Source organism: Acomys minous (genome assembly GCF_964271855.1).
Source record: "Acomys minous genome assembly, chromosome: 9".
NCBI lineage: Eukaryota > Metazoa > Chordata > Mammalia > Rodentia > Muridae > Acomys > Acomys minous.
Window position 1 is genome coordinate 85,794,853 of NC_140490.1, and position 23,716 is coordinate 85,818,568.

The 23,716-nt window shown below is 47.8% G+C and overlaps 1 protein-coding gene across 2 annotated transcripts in view; it reads left to right on the forward strand.

The window, feature by feature from the left end:
* MYO1F (myosin IF) overlaps window positions 1-23,716 on the forward strand; it is a 55,132-nt gene that overhangs the window by 10,072 nt on the left and 21,344 nt on the right. For both annotated transcript variants that reach the window (XR_014782174.1, XM_084797032.1), the window contains exons 2-14: window positions 10,512-10,649; window positions 11,100-11,189; window positions 11,282-11,376; window positions 13,515-13,602; window positions 13,692-13,781; window positions 15,648-15,779; window positions 15,922-16,056; window positions 18,079-18,211; window positions 18,367-18,563; window positions 20,156-20,236; window positions 20,361-20,447; window positions 22,052-22,138; window positions 22,598-22,765. Coding sequence is in view for 1 of the 2 variants with exons in the window: in XM_084797032.1 (XP_084653158.1) it covers window positions 10,512-10,649; window positions 11,100-11,189; window positions 11,282-11,376; window positions 13,515-13,602; window positions 13,692-13,781; window positions 15,648-15,779; window positions 15,922-16,056; window positions 18,079-18,211; window positions 18,367-18,563; window positions 20,156-20,236; window positions 20,361-20,447; window positions 22,052-22,138; window positions 22,598-22,765 (1,521 nt within the window). In the remaining variant the exon portion in view is untranslated. The remainder of the gene's footprint in view (window positions 1-10,511; window positions 10,650-11,099; window positions 11,190-11,281; window positions 11,377-13,514; window positions 13,603-13,691; window positions 13,782-15,647; window positions 15,780-15,921; window positions 16,057-18,078; window positions 18,212-18,366; window positions 18,564-20,155; window positions 20,237-20,360; window positions 20,448-22,051; window positions 22,139-22,597; window positions 22,766-23,716) is intronic.

The following is a 23,716-nucleotide window of genomic DNA, read 5'->3' on the forward strand; positions in this document are numbered from 1 at the left end:
GCAAAGTGTCTCAGTGGATAAAGGCACTTTCTGAGCAGCCCTAGGTACCCAAGTTCCATCCCCCAGAAATCCAGAAAGGTGGGTGGAGAGAAATGACCTCACACGTTGTCCTCTGACCTTCACAGACGCACACCCGCTCGTATCAGGCACATGCACCTACAGTGGTAATTGCTTGGTTGAAACCCCTGCTGAGCCCTGCACAAGCCAAGAGACCCCATCTGCTCTCCTTCCCTCAATACCCCACTACCATCCCATCACCCCTACCCTACCCACATGTAGAAAACTCCAGGCTAAACACATCATCACTCCTCTTCTCTGGCAGCCCGCCCAAGAGTGTCCACCCAGGGGCTCAGTTTTTGACCATTTGTGGGTACACTCCCAGCTCCTGATAGACACGTCATCGCTCCTCTGCCACTTCACTGACGCTGATCTCATAGGCCAGATTGGTGAACCTGCCCCTCAATAAACCTGTTTTTACAGTCTTGAACTGACTTATTATGTAGGTAGAAAGACCTATCAATCATTAATTTAAAATTTTTTAATGAAAAACGAAAATTTTAGTAAGGGGTGGAAGTAAAACCCATACAGACGGACGTGGTAGCACACACCTTTAATCCCAGCACTCAAGGAAGCAGAGGCAAGCATGTCTCTGTGAGTTCAAAGCCAGCGGGTCTCCAAAGAGAATCCAGGACAGCCAAAGCTACATAGAAAAACTGGGGGGGGGGGGGTGGAGAGAGAGAAGCAATCAGAAAGAAATTGGTAGAACACGTAGTACGTATAAGTCTTGGGATCCATTCCTGGCCCTGAAAAGTTAGCCAAATGTGATGGCACTCAGGATGTTGAAGCCGAAGGGTCAGTAGGTCAAGACCAGCCTGGGATATATAACAGTACCAGGCCAGTCGGGACTTCTGAGGAAGACCCTGTGCCGAAACAGAAAGCTTAGCCTGTGCAGTAAATGAATGTCAGGAAATTAACCATAGCTGCTATTACTATTTACTGTGGTCATCAGACAAGAAGAGCCTTTCCCCGATGCTCTTCAGAGTAAGAATCCACTTCCTGTCCCATCAGACACTTAAACCTAGCTGTTCTGCACACCCCAACTTTCAGCTCATAGAATGGCAGATTCGCCTTTTCCATGAATGACTCCACCCTTAATTTTCTTTCCTGTCCTCACTAACTCTCTCTGGTCTTCCTGTCTTGCAAACAGGAAGCACCAGCTGCTGTGACCCGACCTCTCTCCCTGCCTCTGTCCTTCCTCTTCTCAGCCAGACTGGCTTATGGTGGGTCCTCACTGTCCTCTGACACCTCCCACTAAGATTTCAGATCAGGATCTTGCCAACAGTTTCCCTGGGGTCGTTCTCAGAATGCAGTCAATTTTCAGTAGCTCAGATGGCCTAAAATTTCTTGCAGCTCCCACCTGGGCCATCCATTGTCCTAGATACCTTTGACCCACCCCCGTCCCCCCAGGCATCTCTTTCTTAACATCTCCAGGCATATGTCACCTTTAACAGCTGCACACTGTTGTATTCCACGAGCTTCTCCTCCCTTTGCCCTGTCTCCTTCCTGTCAAGATCTTGTTGCATCATACCCGGCACTCCCTTTTTTTTGCAGAATCTCGGAAGAACCCAGGGTCCTGTGCATGTAAGGCAAATATAGCAGGCACCAGGGATGGAACTTTGGGCAAGGATCATAATACCTAATAATTCTCTAGTAAAGGGTAATATGGCTCAGGGGTCCCCAATGAGGGACTCAAGCATGGCTCAGGAGTAGAGCCCCTGCCTAGAATCCCCTGATTGGCGCATGATCAAGGGTGGAGGCCCTGCCTAGAGTCTCCCAGTGAGGGAATGGGGAATGGCTCAGGAGTAGAGCCCCTGTCTAGTATTCCTCAGGAAAGGACTGGTGGCGTAGCTCAGGGGTGGAGCCTCTGCCTAGGATCCGGCAGTGAGGGGCTGAGGCGTGGCTGAGTAGAATGCCTGCTTACCAATATGTGAAGCCCTGGGTTCCATGCCCTATTTCAGCAGGAAGAAGGGAGGAAGAACAGTAGGCAAAAAAGGAAAAAGAAAATTTTAAAGATTTATTTACTATTTATGTATACAGTCTGCTTGTACCCCTGCAGGCCAGAAGAGGGCATCAGATCACTTTACAGATGGTTGTGAGCCACCATGTGGTTGCTGGAAATTGAACTCAGGACCTCTGGAACAGCAGTCAGTGCTCTTAGCCACTGAGCCATCTCTCCAGCCCTAAGGAAGAAAAATTAATTCATACAATCTCCCTATAACGCAGAGGGGAAAAAAAATTATGGATACTAAAATATGTGTCGCCAAATCTGAAAGAGGTCACACTAAGTGGCTCCAAAGTAAAGTGAAGCCACAAGATGTGCCCATTTGTGAAAGGTCTCAGATGCAGGCTCAGGAGGAACACAGACAGGTTGTTGGAGGAGTAAGGCGTTTATTAAAAGTTATTAGCCCTTTTCCGCTAGGCCATTTTCCTGCACAGGAGGCAGCCATGGCGCCCAGGCGAAATGGCACGATCCTGACGGCCCACTTCCACAAGGACTGCGGATCTTGCGTGCCGCCTGGTTGAACCAAGTGTCCACTTGACACCGCGAGTTTTATAGCACAGGCCTACAACCAGGTCCTCTGATTTCCAGGCAGGAGGCAGGAAAAGAGGTAGGATACAAGTGGGGCTGGGCTCTCACCTTTCCCCAGGTGAGAACCCTGGTACCTCTTACTCTGCTGGCTAAGGACTCACAGTGCCTCAGGAGGGTGCCTATTGGTATCTGGGAGTGGAAAGGCTGTGGCCCGAGTAACAGCTAGATTCTAATGTTGCATTCCTCCTTTTTAATTTTTAAATTATTATTTTATTTTGTTGGTGGTGGTGGTGGTTTTTTGTTTTTGTTTTGTTTTTCTTGGTACAGGCTTCTCTTGGAGTCCTGGCTGTCCTGGACTTGCTTTTTAGACCAGGCTGGCCTCGGACTCACAGAGATTTGCCCTCCTCTGCCTCCCTGAGTGCTGGGATTTAAGGCATGCACCCCCGCGCCTGGCTGATTATTTGAATTTTAAAGGTGTATGCATAGTTTTCTTGCACATACATCTGTGTAAAGTGCAGTGAACAAGTGCACAAGGAAGGTGCCTGGTGCCCAAGGAAGCCAGAAGAGAGGACTGGACCTTCTGAGTTTGAAGTCACAGACAGTTTAAGCCACCATGCGGGTACAGGTGCAAGAACAGCTTTTAACTGCTTAGCCATCACGCCAGTGCCCTGATTTTTGTTTGTTTGTTTTTAGTTTGTTTTGGTTTTGTTATATCACACAGGTTAGCCTGGAACTCACCATGTGCTTGCCCCAGCTACAGAGTTCTGGAATTACAGGCATGTTTGTATGTCACTGCACCTGGCTCAAACTTGAGTGTCAATAGAATACACAGGTGGAAAATTCCACATCTGACCTCATGTGGCAGCCCTAGAAAATCTCAGGTGCACGAAGTAGGATGCATACAATGACCTTCAGAGCTTTGCCAAATACCCTGTGACCGAGCCAGTACTCCCTGTGTCAAACTCCCGTGAGTTATGAAGGCAGGACACAGTAGACTGGGAGGTGGCAACGCTGACAGACACAGGATGCGTTTGGACTCCGCCTCACCTCTCCAGGTGCCTCCTACCGCCTGCAGCTATCCGGAAACACCCAGCCCTATGCCTAAAGTAATCAGTAACTAAAATAACCTTCAGGTTAGGTATAGGTGGAAGTTTCCTAAAGAGGAAACATCAATGAATTTCCTGTTAAGACTCGGGTCTTACCCCCAAAAACATTTCATAATAAATGTGCAAATATTCCAAAGTAAAGTTTTTTGTTGTTGTTGGTTTTTTTGTTTTTTGGTTTTTTTTTTTGACACAGGGTCTCATTTATCCAAGGCTAACCTTCAACTTAATGCATTACAGCTGAGGATGGACTTGAACTTGTTCTCCTCTGGGATGAGAGGTTTACACCAACAATGTGAGGCATATGCAGTGCTGGGCATGGAGGCTAGGGCTTGGTGCATGCTAGACAACTGCACTCTACCAAATGAATCATATGAGGACAGTGGAGGTGGGTTGGGGCTGAAGATGTGTGTATTTGCATATTGTGTCTATGTAAATATATGTGCAGGTGTGTGCGCCGGAAGAGACTAGTGCTAGGGTCCTCTTCAGTCACTATCCACTTAGTCTCCTGGTGCAGTCTCTTCTTGAACCTCTTGCTAGGCTGAAACCCCCAAACTCTAGCAATCCTTCTGTCTCCGTGCACTTCTACACCCAGAACTGGAGTTACAGGCATTTTTTTTTTCAGGGATGCCCAGCTTATTACACAGTAAATATAAACTCCAGTCTTCATGATTTTGGTGTAAGTGCTTTTAACTTCGAACCCATCTTTTTGGGTTTGGGGGAGTTTTTGTTTTGTTTTGGGGGCTTTTGTTTGTTTGTTTGCTTGCTTTTTGAGACAGGGTCTCACTCTGCAGCCCAGGCTGGCCTCAAGCCCCTGGCAATCCTGCCTTAGCCTTCCAAGTGCTTGAAGCCACCATGCTTGGGGTCCAGAATGGGCTTGCTGCTTATTTGGTGGGTTTTGGTAGTGGTGGTGGGCTTGGATTTTGCTGTTGTCATTTTGGTTTGGTTTGGTTTTAGTTTTAGTTTGGGTTTTGTTAGTTTGCTGATTGCTGTTTTAAAAATTAAGAAAAAAAGTTAGAACATTTCATATTCCTAACATTTTGATTAGAGATTTTCTATTTATACATAAAATATTTTTTGCTGGGCCAGGAGTGGTGACAGTGCTGCTAATCCTAACACTCGGAGGTAGAGCCAGGCTATCTCCGTGAGTTAGAGGGAGCCTGGTGTACATAGTGAATCAGTCTCCTCTCTCCCACCTCTAGTTAATTGTGTACAGGTGCCCACCCAATAAAAATGCCAGACATACCTCTAAGACAACGAAAAATAGTCACACAGACAGCGGGTGTAGCTCAGTAATAGACCACTTGCCTAACATACACAAGGCTCTCTGTTGCATCCCCAGCACAGATAAAAAACAAAACGCTGCTATTCCAAAGTGCTTCTAGGGACACCATTCCCCAGTTCAGAACTCTTGGAGGCATTAGTCCCTGTTTATCTGCCCACCCCAGCCTTTTTGGCCCCCTGAGCAAATAGCCCCCCCGCCATTGTACAGAGGCTCCCCAGACCTCCAGACTCAGAAGTATCCCTTTTTCAGTCCAGTGCCCCTCCATGTCCACCTCTCTCTCCATATTGTATCTTCTGTATTAGTTACTTTTCTATTGTTGTGGTAAAACATCACGACCAAGCCAACTTACAAAAGGAAGAGTTGTTCATCTGTTTGAATACTTAGTCTTTAGCTGATGGCAGGGTTTGGTCCGTTTGAGAGGTGTGGCCAGCCTTGTAGGAGAAGTACGTCACTAGAGGGCAGGCTCTGAGGTTTCAAAACTCCCACCATTCCCAGTGTGCCCTCTCTGCCTACTGCTTGTGGATCAGGATGTGAGCCCTCAGCTGCCCCTGCCACCACGCCTTTGCTCTGTCATCATGGACTCTGACCCTCTGAAACTGTAAGCTGAATTAAAAACCTTCTTTTAAATGGATGTCATCAGGCGTTTTGTTACAGCAATAGAGAAGCACCTCGGGCTTATTTGGGCGTTATGATTCCGGAACATAGGAGCCCGTCGCCATCAGAGTGGGGAACCACAGGCGCAGGAAGGCACGGTGACTGGGCTTGGAGTATGAGGACTCAACATCTCAAACCACAAGCCGGAAGCAGAGAGGCCTAACTAGAAATGGCGTGAGTCTTTGAACTCGCAAAGTCAGCCCCCAGGGACATGCTTCCTCCAGCAAGGCCACACCTGCCAAACTGCCCACACACCACTAGAGCGGTGACCGAGTATTCTGGGGATCAAGTATTCAGATGCCCAAGACTGTGAGGGACATCTTAGTCACATCACCATATCCTTCGTTGGCTTCCCCACCTCGAAATGTCCTTCTTTCACTGGCTTTTTCTTCATTGTGACAAAATGACTCACGCAGACAACTTAATAGAATAAAAAAAAAAATTCGTGTTCTCAGCAGTATCCACTGCTTTGGACCTGAGGAAAGCCAGCATATCATAGCACTGGGAGCTTGTGGTGGAGGCTGCTTATTTTGTGATGGTCAATAAGGAGTGAAAGGGAGACAGGAAAGGAGCTGGGATATAGCTCAGTTAGTAAAGTGCTTGCTGAGTGTGCACAAAGCTCTGGGCCGCATCCCCCACCCCTGTGTGTACCACATATGGTTGTGCAATCTTGTTATCCCAACGCTTGAGGTATAGGCAAGAAGATCTGAAGCTCCAAATCATCCTTTGCTACACAGTGAGATTCAGGGGAGCCTCGTCTACAAGGGGTGAGAGACCTCAGTTGAAGGAAGAAAGGAAAGAGGGAGTGGATGAATGAATGAATGAATGAATGAATGAATGAAGGTGAGTTTAGCCAGGACCATGTCCCACAGGGCTACATGTCAAAGCAAAGTATTCAGCCTTCACTGTTCAGGCCATAATCTTGAGACAAAGTTGAAACTGATGAGATATATACATACACATATATATGTATGTGTGTGTGTGTGTGTGTGTGTGTGTGTGTGTGTATTCGATCGATTGATTGTGAGAGTATGTACATAGTATAGTACATATGCAGAAGCCAGAGAATCCTCTTCTTCCATCGTGTGGGTCCCAGGGATTGAATTCAGGTCATCAGGTTCAGAAGCAAGCAAGCACCCGTACCCACTGAACCACACTGCCAGCCGTTCTTAGAGACAGCATCTCACTATATATCCCCAGCTGGCCTGAAACTCACCGTCAGGCAGGTCAGGCTGGCCTCAAAGTCACAGAAGTTCTCCCAGCTCTGCCTCCCAAGTGCTGGGGTTACAGGCATGCTATATCATGTTTGTCTCGTACCGTGCTTTAGAAAGATCCCTCCGGGAGCTGAGGGTATAAGTCAGTTAGAAGAGTTCTCATCGGGCTGGAGAGATGGCTCAGAGGTTACAAGCACTGTGTGTTCTTCCAAAGGTCCTGAGTTCAATTCCCAGCAACCACATGGTGGCTCATAACCATCTATAATGAGATCTGGTGCCCTCTTCTGGCATGCAGGCACACATGGAGGCAGAACATTGTATACATAATAAAATAAATCTTTAAAAATAAAAAATTAAAAAAAAAAGAAGAGTTCTCACCTACATGCCCGAAGTCCTGGGTTTGATCGCCAGCAATACATAAACTGGGTCTACAGAAGGCTGGGAGGGTGTCTGCAGGTGTCAGGCAGAGAAGTGAACTGAGAAAAGATAAGAACAAAGGCTTGCTTGAGATTGACTCTATCAACCTGAAACAAGACTTTGAGCCAGGCAAGAATGTCACACACCATTAATCCTAGCAGTCTAGAGGCAGAGGCAGGCAAATCTCTGTGAGTTTCAAGCCAACCTGGCCTACAGAACTTGTTCTAAGACAGCCAAGGCTGCACAGAGAAACCCTGTCTTCAAACAAACAAACAAACAAACAAACAAAAACTTCTAAAGAGTCTGATGACAGGTAGCACATTGTCAGCATATTTAAAATACAATACAATTTGAGAAGAAGAGTTTTCTGGCATAATACAATTTCCAGTGCACAAGGGAGCATCATTGCATTGAAATTCAACTAAAGATACATGTCATTTCTTCCAAGAAGCAGGATTCTAGAGACAGTCTACCTGTGCTAGCGTAAGGGCCTTGGGAAGGTTCTAGCCTGGTCTCAGTCATACAGACACCACAGAGGTCACTTGGGCTATTAGCCACCTTCGGTCCTGGTTGTGGGAGCTTGGGAGAGCCCCTGGTTATAAGGGTTATTTAAATTACTAGCCACCCGCAGTCCTGGCTGTAGGAGCTTGAGATGGCCTGGCCCAACACAGATGACCAGGCTACTAGTCACTACCAATTCCCAGCTTTCTCGGCAGAAGAATAGCTATTTTGTCTTTCTCATTGGAAAGATAATTCTGTGTCTTTAACATTCTTGAGCTCCCTGGATATCTGTGGGCACAAGGACCTTCCTGCTGTACCCCCAACAGCACACACGTGTCATTCAAGCGCTCAGGAGGTCACATTGCACCCCCAATCAATGGGGGGGGGGGGATCATATTACATAGTGAGTTCAAGAACCAGTGTTATCTACATGAGACTGCGTCTCAAAACAAACCAGTTATTTATAGATTTGAGGATCAGAGGCAGAGGGGGTGATGGGAAGCCATGGACAGGTTCTCTGAGACAGAGAGATGGGATCAAATCTGTCACATGAGGAAGTTACCTTCCCAGCACTGTGACATACCCTCCTAACAGAAGCAATGTAAGCGAGAAGGGGTTTTACTTTGGAACACAGCTTCAGGGAGATTTCCTGGTGGGGAAACTACAAGATGAAGGTATGGATGCAAAGTGGAACCAAAAGAGAAGTCCCAGGAATACATGTTACTTTGGACAGAAAACCTAAAGAGACCTATCCACTTCCATGATGCTCCCATGAGGGGAGGAAGAAGCAGGGTTGTCATAGTTTTGTTTTTTGTTTTTATTTTTGTGGTAAAATATACTGACAAAAAGCAACTTTTAATTAATTTATTTATTTAATAATTCATTTAATTTTATTTTATGTGCATTGGTGTGAGAGCGTCAGATCCCCTAGATCTGGAATTACAGACAGTTGTGAGCTGCCACGTGGTTGCTGGGAATTGAACCCGGGTCCTTTGGAAGAGCAGACAGTGCTCTTAACCGCTGAGCCATCTCTCCAGTGCCCCAAAAGCAACTTTTAAACTTTTATTTATTTTTATTTTATGTGCATTGGTGTTTTACCTGTATGTCTGTGTGAGGGTGTCAGATTCTCTGGAAGTAGAGTTGCAGACAGTTGTGAGCTGCCGTGTGGGTGCTGGGAACTGAACCCAGGTCCTCTGGAAGAGCAGCCACTCCTAACCGCTGACCCATCTCTCCAGTCCCCGAAAGCAACGTTAACGGACTAAGAATTTACTTGGCAAACAGTTCCGGGCTACGGTCCATCATTGCGGGGCCGTCAAGGCAGAGACCTGAAGCAGCTAGTGAAGGAGAGATGGATATGTTTTTTGATACAAGCCTAAGAACGGGATGGGGAGTGAACTTGTGAGAGAACAGGTGATGTTAATCTAGAAGATGAACCACCTCGCGCGGGAGCTTGGTTGTTGCCAGTTGAAGAAAACCCATGACCAGACTCTGGGGGGGAGGTATATAGAGGAGCCCAAAACAGGAGCTGGGGGCTGCGGTTCTGGAGGCTGGAGATAGTTTTGGCTGTTCATCACTCCACTTCAAGATGTTCCTAGAGAGAACGGCTCGAGGGAAGGCTTCAGGGCTCTGGGCTCTGGCTGAGGCTCCCGGTTCCGGTTGAGACAGGTTCCAGAAGAAATCCTGCTGACTGTGACAGGATAATCGTTCCTCAGAACTGATATCCTTAAGGTTTCATTATCATGTTCTTTAATCTCCTTTTCCTTTTGTTTAGGTTAGTTGAGTTATAAGTAAGGTATGCTCAGTTAATAAGCTTATAATAAAATATAATTGTTAAGAAAATTGAGCCTATAAGCTAGTTAGATCACATCCACAGTCAAAAGCAGAGAGCCGGACATGATGGGACACACCTTTAACCCCAGCACTTGGGAGGCAAAAGCAGGCCAATCTCTACGAATTAGAGGCTACCCTGCTTTACATCATGAGGCCCAGGCTAGCCAGGAGAGAGACAGAGACTGAGCAGAGAGAGACACTGTATGCATGTTCACTTGTACCCAACCCTCTCTCTACAAGGACTAGTATAATGCTAGCCTAGAATTCCCAAGGGAAGGGCTGGAATGCGGCTGGGGACAACAAACAGATCTTTCCACTTCAATTAATATAATCAAGACAATCTCCCACAGATGTGCCACAGGCCAAACTGATCTAGACTGTTCCTCACTGTGTCTCTTACCAAGTGATTATAAAGTGTGTCAAATTGACAATTAAAACTAGCCACTACAAGCCAGTCATGGTGGTGCACACCTTTAATCCCAGCACTCAGGAGGCAGAGGCAGGTGGATCTCTTGAGGTTGAAGGCCAGCCTGGTCTACAAAAGGGAGTCCAGGACAGCCGATGCTATACAGAGAAACCCTGTCTCAAAAAAACAAAAACAAAACAACAACAACAAAAACTAGCCATTACTGCCAGGCAGTGGTGATGCAAGCCTTTAAAATCCAAGCATTCAGGAGGCAAAGGCAGGCCGATCTCTGAGTTTGAGTCCAACCTGGTCTAGAGAGTTCCAGGACAGCCAGGGATACACAGAGAAACCCTGTCTCAAAACAAACAAACAAATCACAGCCATTACTGAGATCTCTGAGGAAGAACAATTCAAATCAGTGGTGAAGGTAAGCTAGATTGCCCTAACTAACCATGCTCTCTTGCAAAGGCTCACTCCAATCCCACACACCCCACCCCACCCCCATCTTCAGGGCAGCAAGGAGCGCTTCCACTGGCAGAGTCACAACGTCAAGCAGAGTGGTGTGGATGACATGGTGCTGCTGCCCCAGATCACCGAGGACGCCATTGTGAGCAACCTCCGCAAGCGCTTCATGGACGACTACATATTTGTATCCCAAACAGTGGGGGGGGGGGGGGGGGACAGGAGGGACGCCGGCTGGGAAAATAGCAATTAGGACGGAGTACTGGAACAGGGAAGGATGCCAAAGGAATGGCAGTGCAAAATGGCCTGTGAAAGCCCAGCCCAGGGTTGGAGGGGATGATGAAGGAATGGAAGAAGAAGAATTGGGCAAATTGAAAGATAGATCAAGGAACAGCAGTGCTGTGGTTTAAGATGTTGTGGCTGCCGTTGCAACCCTGCCACCCATTCCCCTCTTTCTGGATCCAGCCATCTTTTCTGAGAGACTCAAGGTCCATTCAAGCGTCTCATCTCTTTCTCTCTCTCTCTCTCTCTCTCCAAGCAAAGGGGGTCCCGGGAGGTCTTGTCAGCATAGAATCAGGGGTAGGAAGTATTTGAAAGGCAAAGCAAGCCATCGCATGATGCTTAACCACCTCTCAAGACGTACATTGGCTCGGTGCTGATCTCCGTAAATCCCTTCAAGCAGATGCCCTACTTCACTGACCGCGAAGTTGACCTCTACCAGGGCGCGGTGAGTCCAGGGGTGAAGAGTGGAAGTGTTCCCACACCTATTCCCTGAGCCCTCCAGCTCTGGGCTGAGTGAGACCTGACCTCCCCCATCAGGCCCAGTACGAGAACCCCCCGCACATCTATGCCCTCACCGACAACATGTACCGGAATATGCTGATCGACTGTGAGAACCAGTGTGTCATTATCAGGTACAGCAGGGTGAGGGATTCTGGGACGTTCTGTCCAGGCCATGCCCTCAAACACTACCACCAAGGGTGGCTTGTCATGAACTCACAAACCTTGCTGCGCTGTCCCTCTGTCCCTATTGCTCTGTTCTACTTTCCTTATATCCCTCCGTTCCTGATGTGCTCCGGCAACGGTACATTTATTCATTTTACTGTTGTCCGTTTGGCGCCTCCGAAATATCAGTTCCATGCCTGAGGGAATGGCTCAGCATGTCAGAGTGTTTGCTGTCCACGAATGGGGACCTGGGATGGAGAAATGGCTCGGAGGTTAAGAACACTGTCTGCTCTTCCAGAGGTCCTGAGTTCAATCCCAGCAACAGATGTTGGTTCATAACCATCTATAGTGAGAGCTGGTGCCCTCTTCTTGCAGGCAGGCACATATGCAGGCAGAATACTGTATAAATAATAAATAAATAAATAAGTCGTTTTAAAAACATTTTTTTAAAAAAAGGATGAGAACCTGAGTTCAAATTCTCAGACTTACGTAAAAAAAAAAAAAAAAAAAAAAAACTAGGCATAAATACATATACCTATAACCCCGGAACTGGGGGAGATTGAGACAAGCATGTTACTGTAGTTTGCTGGTCACAAGCCTAGCTTCAGATTCAGTGAGAGATCCTGTCTCCAGGGAATAAGGTAGAGCGTGATGGAGCAGCACACCGGATGTCCTCCTCCAGCCTCTGCACATAGGCACACAAATACATAAATATATGCACATGCACCACAAACACATGTGCCACAGTTATAATGCATACACACTTGTAAAATAAATGTGGGTATTTTTAAAGTACATTTTATTTCTTACTATGTGTATGTGTGTGGGTTCATGCATGCCAGTGCATGTAGAAGTCAGAAGACAATTCCCTAGTGTCAGGTCTCTCCTTCCACCGTCTCAGGGTTTTGAACTCAGGTCGTCAGGCTTGGAAACAGGTGCTGAGCCATCTTCCCAGCCCAAGGGATTTTTAAATTATATCTATTTATTTATTTCTATTTATTCGGGATGCCATATGCCACAGTGCAAGTGTAAAGATCAGCGGACAACTTTCAGGAATCAGATCTCTGCTTCCACCAAACTCAGCTTGGCAGCAAGCACCTTTACCTACTGAGCCATCTCACCAGTCTCTGTTTTTTGGGAGGGAGAAAGCATTTTTTTTTTTTTTTTGGTTTTTCGAGACAGGGTTTCTCTGTGTAGCCTTGACTGTCCTGGACTCACTTTGTAGACCAGGCTGGCCTTGAACTCACAGCGATCCGCCTGCCTCTGCCTCCCGAGTGCTGGGATTAAAGGCGTGCGCCACCACGCCCGGCTTTTTTTTTCTTTTTCTTTTTTTTTTTTTTTTGCATTTTTTTTTTAATTTTTAAAATTTTACTGCTTATTTTTTAGCCAGGCCAGATGGCACACACTTGTAATCCCAGCACTCGAAGAGGCAGAAGCAGGTGGATCTTTGTGAGTTCAAGGCCAGCCTGGTCTACAAACGTAGTCCAGGACACCCAAGGGTACACAGAGAAACTCTGACTCAAAATAACTTTTAAAATAAATCTATTTAAGTGTGTGCATGTTTTGCATGCATGCATATTCACGCATATCCATGCACTACATGCCTGGTGCTCCCAGAGGCCAGAAGAGAGTATTGAATCACTTGGAACTGGAATTTCAGGTGGCAATTAGCACCATGTAGGTGCTGAGAAGCAAACCCAGGTATTCCACAAGGGTAACAAGTGCTTTTAGCCGTTAAGCCATCGCTCTATCCCCTGGGGCAGGGACTTTAAAAAAAATCTTTCTTGTTCATGTTGAATCCCTGGGGCTAGTCCCCTGTGGGTACTCAGCAAAAGAACGAATAAATGTGCGAATTAATGAATGACTAGGCATTAGAAAAGGTCTTTCCAGGCAGGTGTGGTGGCCCATGCCTTTAATCCCAGCACTCAGGAGGCAAAGGCAGGTAGATCTCTGTGAGTTCAAGGCCAGCCTGATCTACAAAGAGAGTTTCAGGACAGCCAGGGCTATACAGAGAAACCCTGTCTTAACGAAACAAAACAAAAAGAAAGAAAGAAAAGGTCTTTCCCTATCCCTGCCACTAATCATTCCTTCTCCCCATCACCTCCAGTGGGGAAAGCGGAGCTGGGAAGACAGTGGCCGCTAAGTACATCATGGGCTACATCTCCAAGGTGTCTGGTGGGGGAGACAAGGTCCAGGTAAGACACGAATGGAAGGACATGTGGGGTCTCCCCAGTTACACCCATCTGACCCAGACTGATCTCTTTCTATCTGGCTCTACCCCTAGCATGTCAAAGACATCATCCTACAGTCAAACCCACTGCTTGAGGCTTTCGGCAATGCCAAGACCGTGCGCAACAACAACTCCAGCCGCTTTGTGAGTCACTATGTCCTTGCATGAGCACTTGCTCTCTCTACACACCCAGCACACACCTGTACAGACAAGCACACACACACACACACACATGCACACATACACATGCATGCAAACAATGCACATACCCTAGTACACACATACATGCACAAACATACATCACCTGTACAGACATGCGCGCGCTCAGACACACACACACACACACACACACACACACACGCACGTGTGGCCAGTACTTTACTCACTGAGCCATCTCCCCATCCATGTTTCTTTTGTGTGTGCGTGCATGCATGTATAGCTTAGTATAGCTCACCAACTTACCATTATTTTTATTAGTATTTATTTTGTATGTAACGAAATTTTTTAATGTTTGTCTGTGTACCACATGAGTGCATGGTACCCTTGGAGACCAGAAGAGGGCATTAAAATATCTGGAACTGGAGTAACAGACAATTTTGGGTAGACATGTGGGTGCTGGACATAGAACCCAGGTCCTCTGAAGAGCAGTGCTCTTAACTCTTAAACTATAGCTACAATCCCTCCATCTTATTTTTTGAGACAAGGTCTTCCACTGAACCTGGAGCTACTCAAGCAGTATATTAATTTAATCCTTAATAGCCATGTAAAAGCTGGATATGAGCCAGGTGTGGTGGCGCACGCCTTTAATCCCAGCACTCAAGGCACAGGCAGGTGGACTATTGTGAGTTTCAGGCCAACCTGGTCTACAAAGTGAGTCCAGGACAGCCAAGACGACACAGAGAAACCCTGTCTGGAAAAAAACAAAACAATACAAAACAAAACAAAAAAGCTGAATATGATAGCATATACTTATAATTCTGACACTAAGAGATACAGACAGAACGACCCAGAAACACTCTGGCCATTGGGTCTAGCCAGTCAGATTCATTGTGAGATCTTTGTCTCAAGAAGTAAAGTGGAGCCGGGCGGTGGTGGCGCACAGATCGCTGTGAGTTCAAGGCTAGCCTGGTCTGCAAAGCGAGTCCAGGACAGTCAAGGCTACATAGAGAAACCCTGTCTTAAGAAGGAGGAGGAGGAGGAGAAGGAGGAGGAAGAGGAGGAGGAGTAAAGTGGAGGGGCTGGAGTCATGGCTCAGCACTTAAGAGTATGAGGACCAGAATTCAGATCCCCAGCACAGGAGAAGCGGAGGCAGAAGATTCCTAGAGCAAAGTGGGTAGCTAACACTAGCCAAGTCTTCAAGCTTTGGGTTTAAGAGTTCTTCCCTTGATGTTTAAGGTGAGAGCAGTTGAAGAAAACATCTAGTGTCAACTCTGGCCTCCATACCCATATACACACACACATCTACCTACAGAGGCGCACGCCCACCCTTGCGCGCACCCATGAAACATAGTACAAAAGAAACATGGAATCCTCCGAAAGGTGTCGGGAGGACTTGAGATGAGCACAGAGTGCAGTTAGCGGGGACTTAGAGCATCATAGGGGATGGATGAGCTATTCCTGGTCCCATAGAGTCTGCACACACTAGAGAAAAGACGCTGGTGAAAACAGCAAGCTAAATCAGTAAGCGAGTGGCCAGTCAGCAAGATGACTCGGCAGATGCTTGCCACCGAGCCTGGCGACCTAAGCCTACATGATAAAGAACCAGCTCCCACAAGTTGTCCTCAGACAAGTACGTGTTCACCTTGATGCAAGCCACATGACACACACACACACACACACACACACACACACACACACACACACAAATACAAAATTAGTGAGTGGAAGCAAGAGAAAGACAAATTCAGGTCACAAGGAGAAGAGAGGTCAGACTCATGAGACCGTAATCCTTGCCCCTTCCGTACTCCTGGGACTCAGGGAGGAATTAAAGTGACTCTCTGGGATATTCAGGGCAAGTACTTTGAGATCCAGTTCAGCCGAGGCGGAGAACCCGATGGAGGCAAGATCTCCAACTTCCTGCTGGAGAAGTCTCGTGTGGTCATGCAGAACGAGAACGAGAGGAATTTCCACATCTACTACCAGGTGCGGGGGAGGGGGCGGTGGGGCTGGAGGCAGAGGGAGGCCCACCTGGATCCCAGGAATGGAGAAAAGAGAACGTGGAAAGGGCTATGTGTGGAAGGGTAGGGCCTGACCTTCCACTCCCCCCTCCCCCCACCCCCTCCAGCTTCTGGAAGGAGCCTCCCAGGAGCAGCAGCAAAACCTAGGACTTATGACACCAGACTACTATTACTACCTCAACCAATCAGACACCTACAAAGTGGAAGGCACTGATGACCGGAGTGACTTCAATGAGACCCTGGTGAGCACCAACCACCACTCCAGCCCCTAGGGAACGTTTTCGTATTACAAATCAGGAAACTGAGGCACAGAAAGGTGTAGACGCTTTTCCAAGGTTACGCATCAAATGGATGAAAAGGGCAGATCCTGGAGCCAAGGAGATGGCTCAGTGGGTAAAGTGCCGACTTTACAAGCATAGGGACCTGAGTTCAATCCCCAAAACCCACATTAAAAAGGTGAGTACGGCAGCACATGCATATACCCCAGCCCTGGGGCCGCAGAGACAGGCTGTGAATCCTGGGGTCCACTGGCCATCTGGTCTGGTCAAATAAGTTAGCTTCAGGACTAGTAAAAGAAACACTGTCTCAAAAATAAGGTAGAGAGGACACCTGCTAGCCCCAACAATATCCAACTCCATCCTGTGAGCCAGAGGCCCTGCCTTTCTTCCCAAGGAGGCCTGCTAGCCCCAGGAACAATCAGACAGCCGCCTAGTATAACTGCCTTCTGAGAGGCTTCAACCAGCAGCTGATGGAAACAAATGCAGAGGCCCATTGTCAAACAATAGGCGGAGCTGGAGGAGTATTGTAGAAGATTGAGGGGAAGGGTTAAGGGAGCCGGAATTGTCTAGGACACCCCAAGAAGACCTACAGAGTAAACTAATCTGGGCCCATGGGGGCTCACAGAGACTAAACCACCAACCAAAGAAAATGCATGGGCTGGACCTAGGCCCCCTACACATATATGCAGCTTGGTCTTCATGTGGGTCCCCTTACATGGAGTGGGGGCTGTCACTGACTCTGCTGACTGTGTCTGGATCCCTTTCTTATAGCTGCTGCTTTGCATGCCTCAGCAGGAGAGGATGTGCTAAGTCCTGATATTAATTACTTAATGTGCCAGGTTGGGTTGGTACCCATGCGGGGCATGGGGGTGGGGGTGGGGCAGCTTACCTTCTCTGAAGAGAAGGGGAGGAGCAAATGGGGGAGGGGATGTGAGGGTGGGACTGGGAGGAGAGAAGGGAGGGAGCTTCAAACAGGCTATAAAGTGAATAAATAAATTAGTTAATAGAAAAAATAAATAAATAAGGTAGAGATCTGGGGAGAAGGTTCAGAAGGTTAAAAAAGAAAAAAGCACTTGGAGTGCAGGCCTGGTGACCTGAGTTCGGATTTCCTGAACCCACATAAAAGCTGGAGGTGGCAGCACAAGTGTGTGTAATCGCAGTGCTTCTGTGGAGAATGAGACAGTGCGACAGGATAGCCCATGGACCAGCTAGCCTAGCTAATGCAGCAGCAGAAAGAGTGTGTCTCAGACTAAGTGGAAAAAACGAGGACAGACAGCTGCAGATTGTCCTCTGACCTCCCCTCACACACATGCACACATACACAAACACCAATGCATGCACACACACACACACACACACACACACACACACACACACGTCTTTCTCACAATTTTTTTTAACTTGGAGAGCAATAGAAGAATACACCCAATGTAAATCTCTGGCCTGGCCTTAAAGTATACCCACATTCACACATACATGTGTACTCACACACATGCACACATACACAAACACCAATGCACACACAGGCACACACACACACACACACACACACACACACACACACACAGAGCAAATCAGGCAGCTGGGGAGATGTTTTGGTCAGTTCTTTCCATGCAAGTTCAACACCCAGCACTGATGTTAAAAAAAAAAAAAAATTAAAAAGCCAGGCATGATGGTACCTCCTTATAAACCCAGTGCTATCAAGGCCCAGGCAAAACTGCTGGGGTTCACTAGTCAGCCAGCCTGGCCTACTTGTCAGTTTCCAGTCCAATGAGGAAAACAAGGTAGATGGTACCCGAGAAATGACACCCAAGGTTGACCTCTGGCCTCCACAGACATACGTGAACACACATGCCTAGCACGACACACATCGCTAGCACACACAAAGCAGGACCAGTCATCCCAGCGTCTCGTCTCCCCTAAGTCTGTGCCGTGGGCCCAGGAGTCTAATTCTGGTGGCATGTGCTGTCCCTGTCTTGCCCGCAGAGTGCCATGCAAGTCATTGGGATTCCGACCAGCGTGCAGCAGCTTGTCTTGCAGCTCGTGGCAGGGATCCTGCATCTGGGCAACATCAGCTTCTGTGAAGAAGGGAATTATGCCCGTGTGGAGAGCGCAGATCGTGAGTGTGGGCGGTGTAGAGAGCTGGGTGTCAGGCTCACGCAGCAGGACTGCTTCCTCCCGCTTCAGATCCCAAGGGAACCATGCTGGGTGTCTCTTGGGAAAGCTATGTCCTCAGAGCCTGACCAGCTGCTTCCTTTTGCTCTGGCCTGGCAGTCTTGGCCTTCCCAGCCTACCTGCTGGGCATAGACAGTGGGAGGCTGCAAGAGAAGCTGACCAGCCGTAAGATGGACAGCAAATGGGGCGGACGCAGTGAGTCCATTGACGTGACCCTCAATGTGGAACAGGCAGCCTACACTCGTGATGCACTGGCCAAGGGACTCTACTCCAGACTCTTCGACTTCCTGGTGGAGGTGAGCGGGACCAGTATTGGGAAGTCTCCCAGATGTCTGGTGCCTAACAAGCCCACGGCATTTGAAGAGACCAGTGGGAATATAGGCTTTACTCCCAGCTCACCAATTCCTGAGGAGGTGAAGTGCAGCTTTCAGCTTGGGCAACCTGCAAATGGCGGGACTGTTAAGCCTTCCTGGTCCCATCATGGCCATAGGTATAGAGAGGGGTGGGTGCATTTGAGAACCGTGATGGTTGTCAAGGAGATGAAGGGATAGGCATGGGGTTGGGTGGAGTGAGTGAAAGGGAACATTACATGTTCAGAGCCAATGATAATCACAGTACTAACAAACACATAACACTTAGTGCGGCCAGACATGGGGCGGGGGGTGCACGCCTGGAGTCCGAGCACTCAGGAGCCTGAGGCACAAAGATTATGAGTTTAAGACCAGTTTGGGCTACATAGAATGACCCTATTTTTTTTTTTCTTTATTTACTTATTATTCTGAGATAGGATCTCACTATGGAGCCCAGCCTGAAACTTTCCTTGTGCGTCAGGTTGGCTTCAGACTCACATTGGCCCTCTTCTGCCTCCTGAGTGTTGGGAATAAAGGTGGGCACCACTACGCCCAGTATTTTTTTAAACTAGGGTCTGGGGAGAGACCTCAGTTGGTAAAGGGTTTGCTTTTTAAGCGTGAGGATGTGAGTTCTATCAAAAGAATGGACAGCATTACAGCATTATTACAGAGCCCGGCACGGTGGCGCACGCCTTTAATCCCAGCACTCGAGAGGCAGAGGCAGGTGGAGCTCTGTGAGTTCGAGGCCAGCCTGGTCTACCAAGTGAGTCCAGGACAGCCAAGGCTACACAGAGAAACCCTGTCTCGAAAAACCAAATAAATAAATAAATACATTTTTATTACATTTATTTACTTTGTGTGCATATGTGTATGCATGCTGAAACGTGTGTGGATGTCAGAGGTCAGCTTGAGGGACTTGGTTCTCTCCTTCCACCATGTGGTTTTTTGGTTTTTGTTTTGTTTTTGAGGGGAGTATTTTATATATAGTGACTTCTTTAATGTTTCCTTTTTTTTCTTTTTTTAATATATTTTATTAATTTATTCATATTACATCTCAATTGTTATCCCATCCCTTGTTTCCTCCCTCCCTCCCATTTTCTCCTTAATTGTTTCCCTTTTTTAAAATTTCCATAATAATGGAAGATGTTATTCGGTGATAAAATTCATGATGTCCTGGGGTTCTATGTCCAACACCATAAATGTACATACATACATACACACACACACACACACAAATTAGGGGGGGTAAAGCAGTTTTCTTTCTTTTTTTTTTTTTTTTTAAGGTTTACTTATTTATTATGTATACAGTGTTTCACCTGAACACCAGAAGAGGGCACCAGATCTCAGTATAGATGTCTGTGAGCCACCATGTGGTTTCTGGGACTTGAACTCAGGACCTTTGGAAGAGCAGACAGTGCTCTTAACCTCTGAGCCATCTCTCCAGCCCAAAAAGCAGTTTTCAATACATAACAAGAAGTGATGACCAGGGGCATGGGCTTAGCCACATGCCCACTTGCCCCATTTCCACTTGCCCATAGGCCATCAACCGCGCTATGCAGAAGCCTCAGGAAGAGTACAGCATTGGTGTGCTTGACATCTACGGCTTTGAGATCTTCCAGGTTTGGCCCTTGACCTCCTGACCCTATTCTGTCCTCAACCCAACCCTATTCTGCCTGTCACCCTGGGCTGACCCAGTGTTTGCCAGAGACGCTGGCCTAGCCCACACTTCCCTCTCATCCACAGAAAAATGGCTTTGAGCAGTTCTGCATCAACTTCGTCAATGAAAAGCTACAACAGATTTTTATTGAGCTCACCCTGAAGGCAGAGCAGGTAGGCAGGACAGCCAAACGACAGAAGACTGGAGCGTAAGGATGGCTAAGCCACCGGGGACCCCACACACAAATCCATTCCCACCTCTCTCTGCTTAGTGTATTAGAGTCAGCTTCCTGCTATTATAACAAAATACCAGACATAATCACTTTATAAAGAGGAAAGGAGAGGCTAGGGATGTCGCTCGGTTGGTAGAGAGCACTTGCCTAGCACACACGAAACCTTGAGTTCCATCCCCAGGGGCATACACTGGACATAGTGGTACATGTTTGTCATCCCAGCACTCAGGAGGTGAAGGCAGGAGGGTTGGGAGTTCAAGGTTATTATCCTTGGCTACATATTGAGTTTAGGAGCACCCCAGGATAGGAGCGGGGAGGGAGGACATGATAGTGCAGTGCATGCCTGTAATCCCACCTTTCAGGAGGATGAGGCAGGGATGTCTAGTGAGAACCCATCTTGAAAAAAAAATGGAGCTGGATGTAGCAGTGAACTCCTTTAATCCCAGCACTCACTTAAAAGGCAGAGGGAGGTGGATCTGTAAATTCAAGGCCAGCCTGATCTACATAGACAGCTCTAGGACAGCCAGGACTACATAGAGAGACCCTATCTCAAGAAAGAAAAAAGAAAGGGGGGGGGGGAGGAGGAGGAAAAGAAAGAAAATCAAACAGCAACAACAACAAAAGAATATTAGGAAAAAAAGAGGAAGAAAGTTGTTTGTTCTGGGTACTGTTTGACACATGGGTAGAGAGCCAGGAGTAACATTGAAATATCTGCCAAGGACTCTTGAGAGTACAGCTCAGAGGTAGAGTAGCCTGGCTTGCTGGGTTCCAAGCCCAGCATCCGGAAAAAAAAAATAAATCTACTTTCATTTCACCTCTGTCTTAAATGCAGAGCTTGAGGCAAGAATTCAGGGGCAAATAGCTTATTTTAGAGGTGGTCATACAAAGCAAAGGCAATGAAAAACTGATCTTAAATAAATTTTACAGCCAGGCGAGGTGGCACACGCCTTTAATCCCAGCACTCAGGAGGCAGAGGCAGGCAGATCTCTGTGAGTTAGAGGCCAGCCTGGTCTACAAAGAGAGTTCAGGGCAGCCAAGGCTACACAGAGAAACACTGACTTGAAAAACCAAGTATAAATAAATACATACATACGTTTTAGAAGAGCCCAGGCTAGAGATGTAATTCAGTGGGTAGAATGGCTTGCCTCCCACACATAAAGCCCTGGGTTTCATCCCCAGAACAGTATAAACCAGGTGTGATGGCACAGTTGTCATCCCAACACCCAGGAGGTGGAGGCATGCCAAATCTATCCTTGACTAATGTATTGAGTTCAGGGGCAGCCTGGCCTACATGAGACCTTTCTCAAAGAAATAGAATAAAAAGAACCCAAAGCCCATATAGGGTCTTACTGAGCCCCTTATAATGTTTGCAAATGTCCCTGATTCTGCTGGGTCCTGTAGGAGATGTCACAAAACAGATTTGATCTAGAAAGGAATGAGAGCAATGGAATATTTATTTACAGCTCCTGCTGTAGATCAGTGGGGACGGGGGTGGGGGGGGGGGGAGAAGCAGGCTCCACACTGTCTTATCTGCCCCACCTCCAGGAGGAGTACGTGCAAGAAGGCATCCGTTGGACCCCCATTGAATACTTCAACAACAAAGTCGTGTGTGACCTCATCGAAAACAAGCTGGTGAGGACTGAGCTGACTTTAGGAGGGGGGCATCTCACCTCACCGGACTCCAGAGCTGAACCAGTGTACCTGGAAAGGGTTTATGCTATCCTAGGGGGACATGCATACTTGAAATATCTTCCAGCCACCCCACCCACTGATTCTTCTGCCTACCTATTCGCCTTTCTTTTATTCACTCAACAAATATTCCCATAGGTAACATTTTCAGGGTCGCGGAGATCCTTTCAAGTGATACCAGAGTAGGGAAGGAAAAGAGACATGGATTCCCTGCCTGCCCGGGGGGGGGGGGGGGGGGGGGGGGGGGAGGGAAAATGAGGATGGTGTGGGGGAGGGGAACGGGACAAGAAAGAGGAGAGAAAGCCATCACATTTGAACTTGCATTTAGGAGTCCCCTAAAAGCCCCCAGTTCAGTCAGGGAGGACCCCAGACAGGCTGAGGCGGACCCCCTACTCCTCTCAGAACCCGCCAGGTATCATGAGCGTGCTAGACGACGTGTGCGCCACGATGCACGCCACTGGTGGCGGCGCGGACCAGACCCTGTTGCAAAAGCTGCAAGCGGCAGTGGGCACCCACGAACACTTCAACAGCTGGAGCGCGGGTTTCGTCATCCATCATTACGCAGGCAAAGTGCGTGGAACTCCCTTCCGGGTGGGCGCCTCCTCATAAATCCCAGTTCCGGTTGCAAACTTCCTACTCTTCGGACCACGTTCCTCCTCCAGAATGCCCCCTGCTGACCAGAAGCAGGGACCGTCCCTGTGGCCCACAAGACTGTCCCCCAAATCGCTTGAGCATGTGCCTCATGTTCCCCTCAGCCAGGGCTGCAGACACAACCCTGCCTCTAATTACAGTTTACCCAATTAGCAAGCAGCTCCTAACGAACGAGACAAATGGAACCGAACTGGGACAACACGGCTTTTCTATGCTGGCACACATACCCTAATATACAATATGAGCTCTAACCCTCTCACAGAAACCCGACCCGCAGTTCCCCAGACCCGCAACAAACAAACAAAATGGGCCGGAGCTTATTTACCTCACCCCTACCAGAGGCTACAGGAACCCCCTAGTTTCTGATCCAAGCTATAGCCACCTTCCCAGGAGTTTCCTGACTGTTCCCACAACCTCAGCAAGGGTAGAAAATACTCCCAGATGTCCTCCGAGGTATTACTATCTGTGTTCCTCAGCCAGGGCTACCAAAGCTGGGAGCAAGACCGCTAAAAAATCCCACTAATAATAGCAACCCGGCCAGGGCGTGGTGGCGCACGCCTCACGCCTTTAATCCCAGCACTCGGGAGGCAGAGGCAGGAGGATCACTGTGAGTTTGAAGCCAGCCTGGTCTACAAAGCGAGTCCAGGACAGCCAAGGCTACACAGAGAAAGCCTGTCTCGAGAAAAAAAAAAAAAAAAAAAAGGCAACCTCAGCCCACCTTCCTTCCTGAAGGCCCTTTCCCCAAAAATCTACTGCCAAGATTTCAAACCACCCCCTGGCCCCATGACAGCCACACACACTTCTAATCCCAGCACTTGGGAAATAGAAGCATAAAGAGCAGATGTTTAGGGCCACCCTTGGCTATATCTA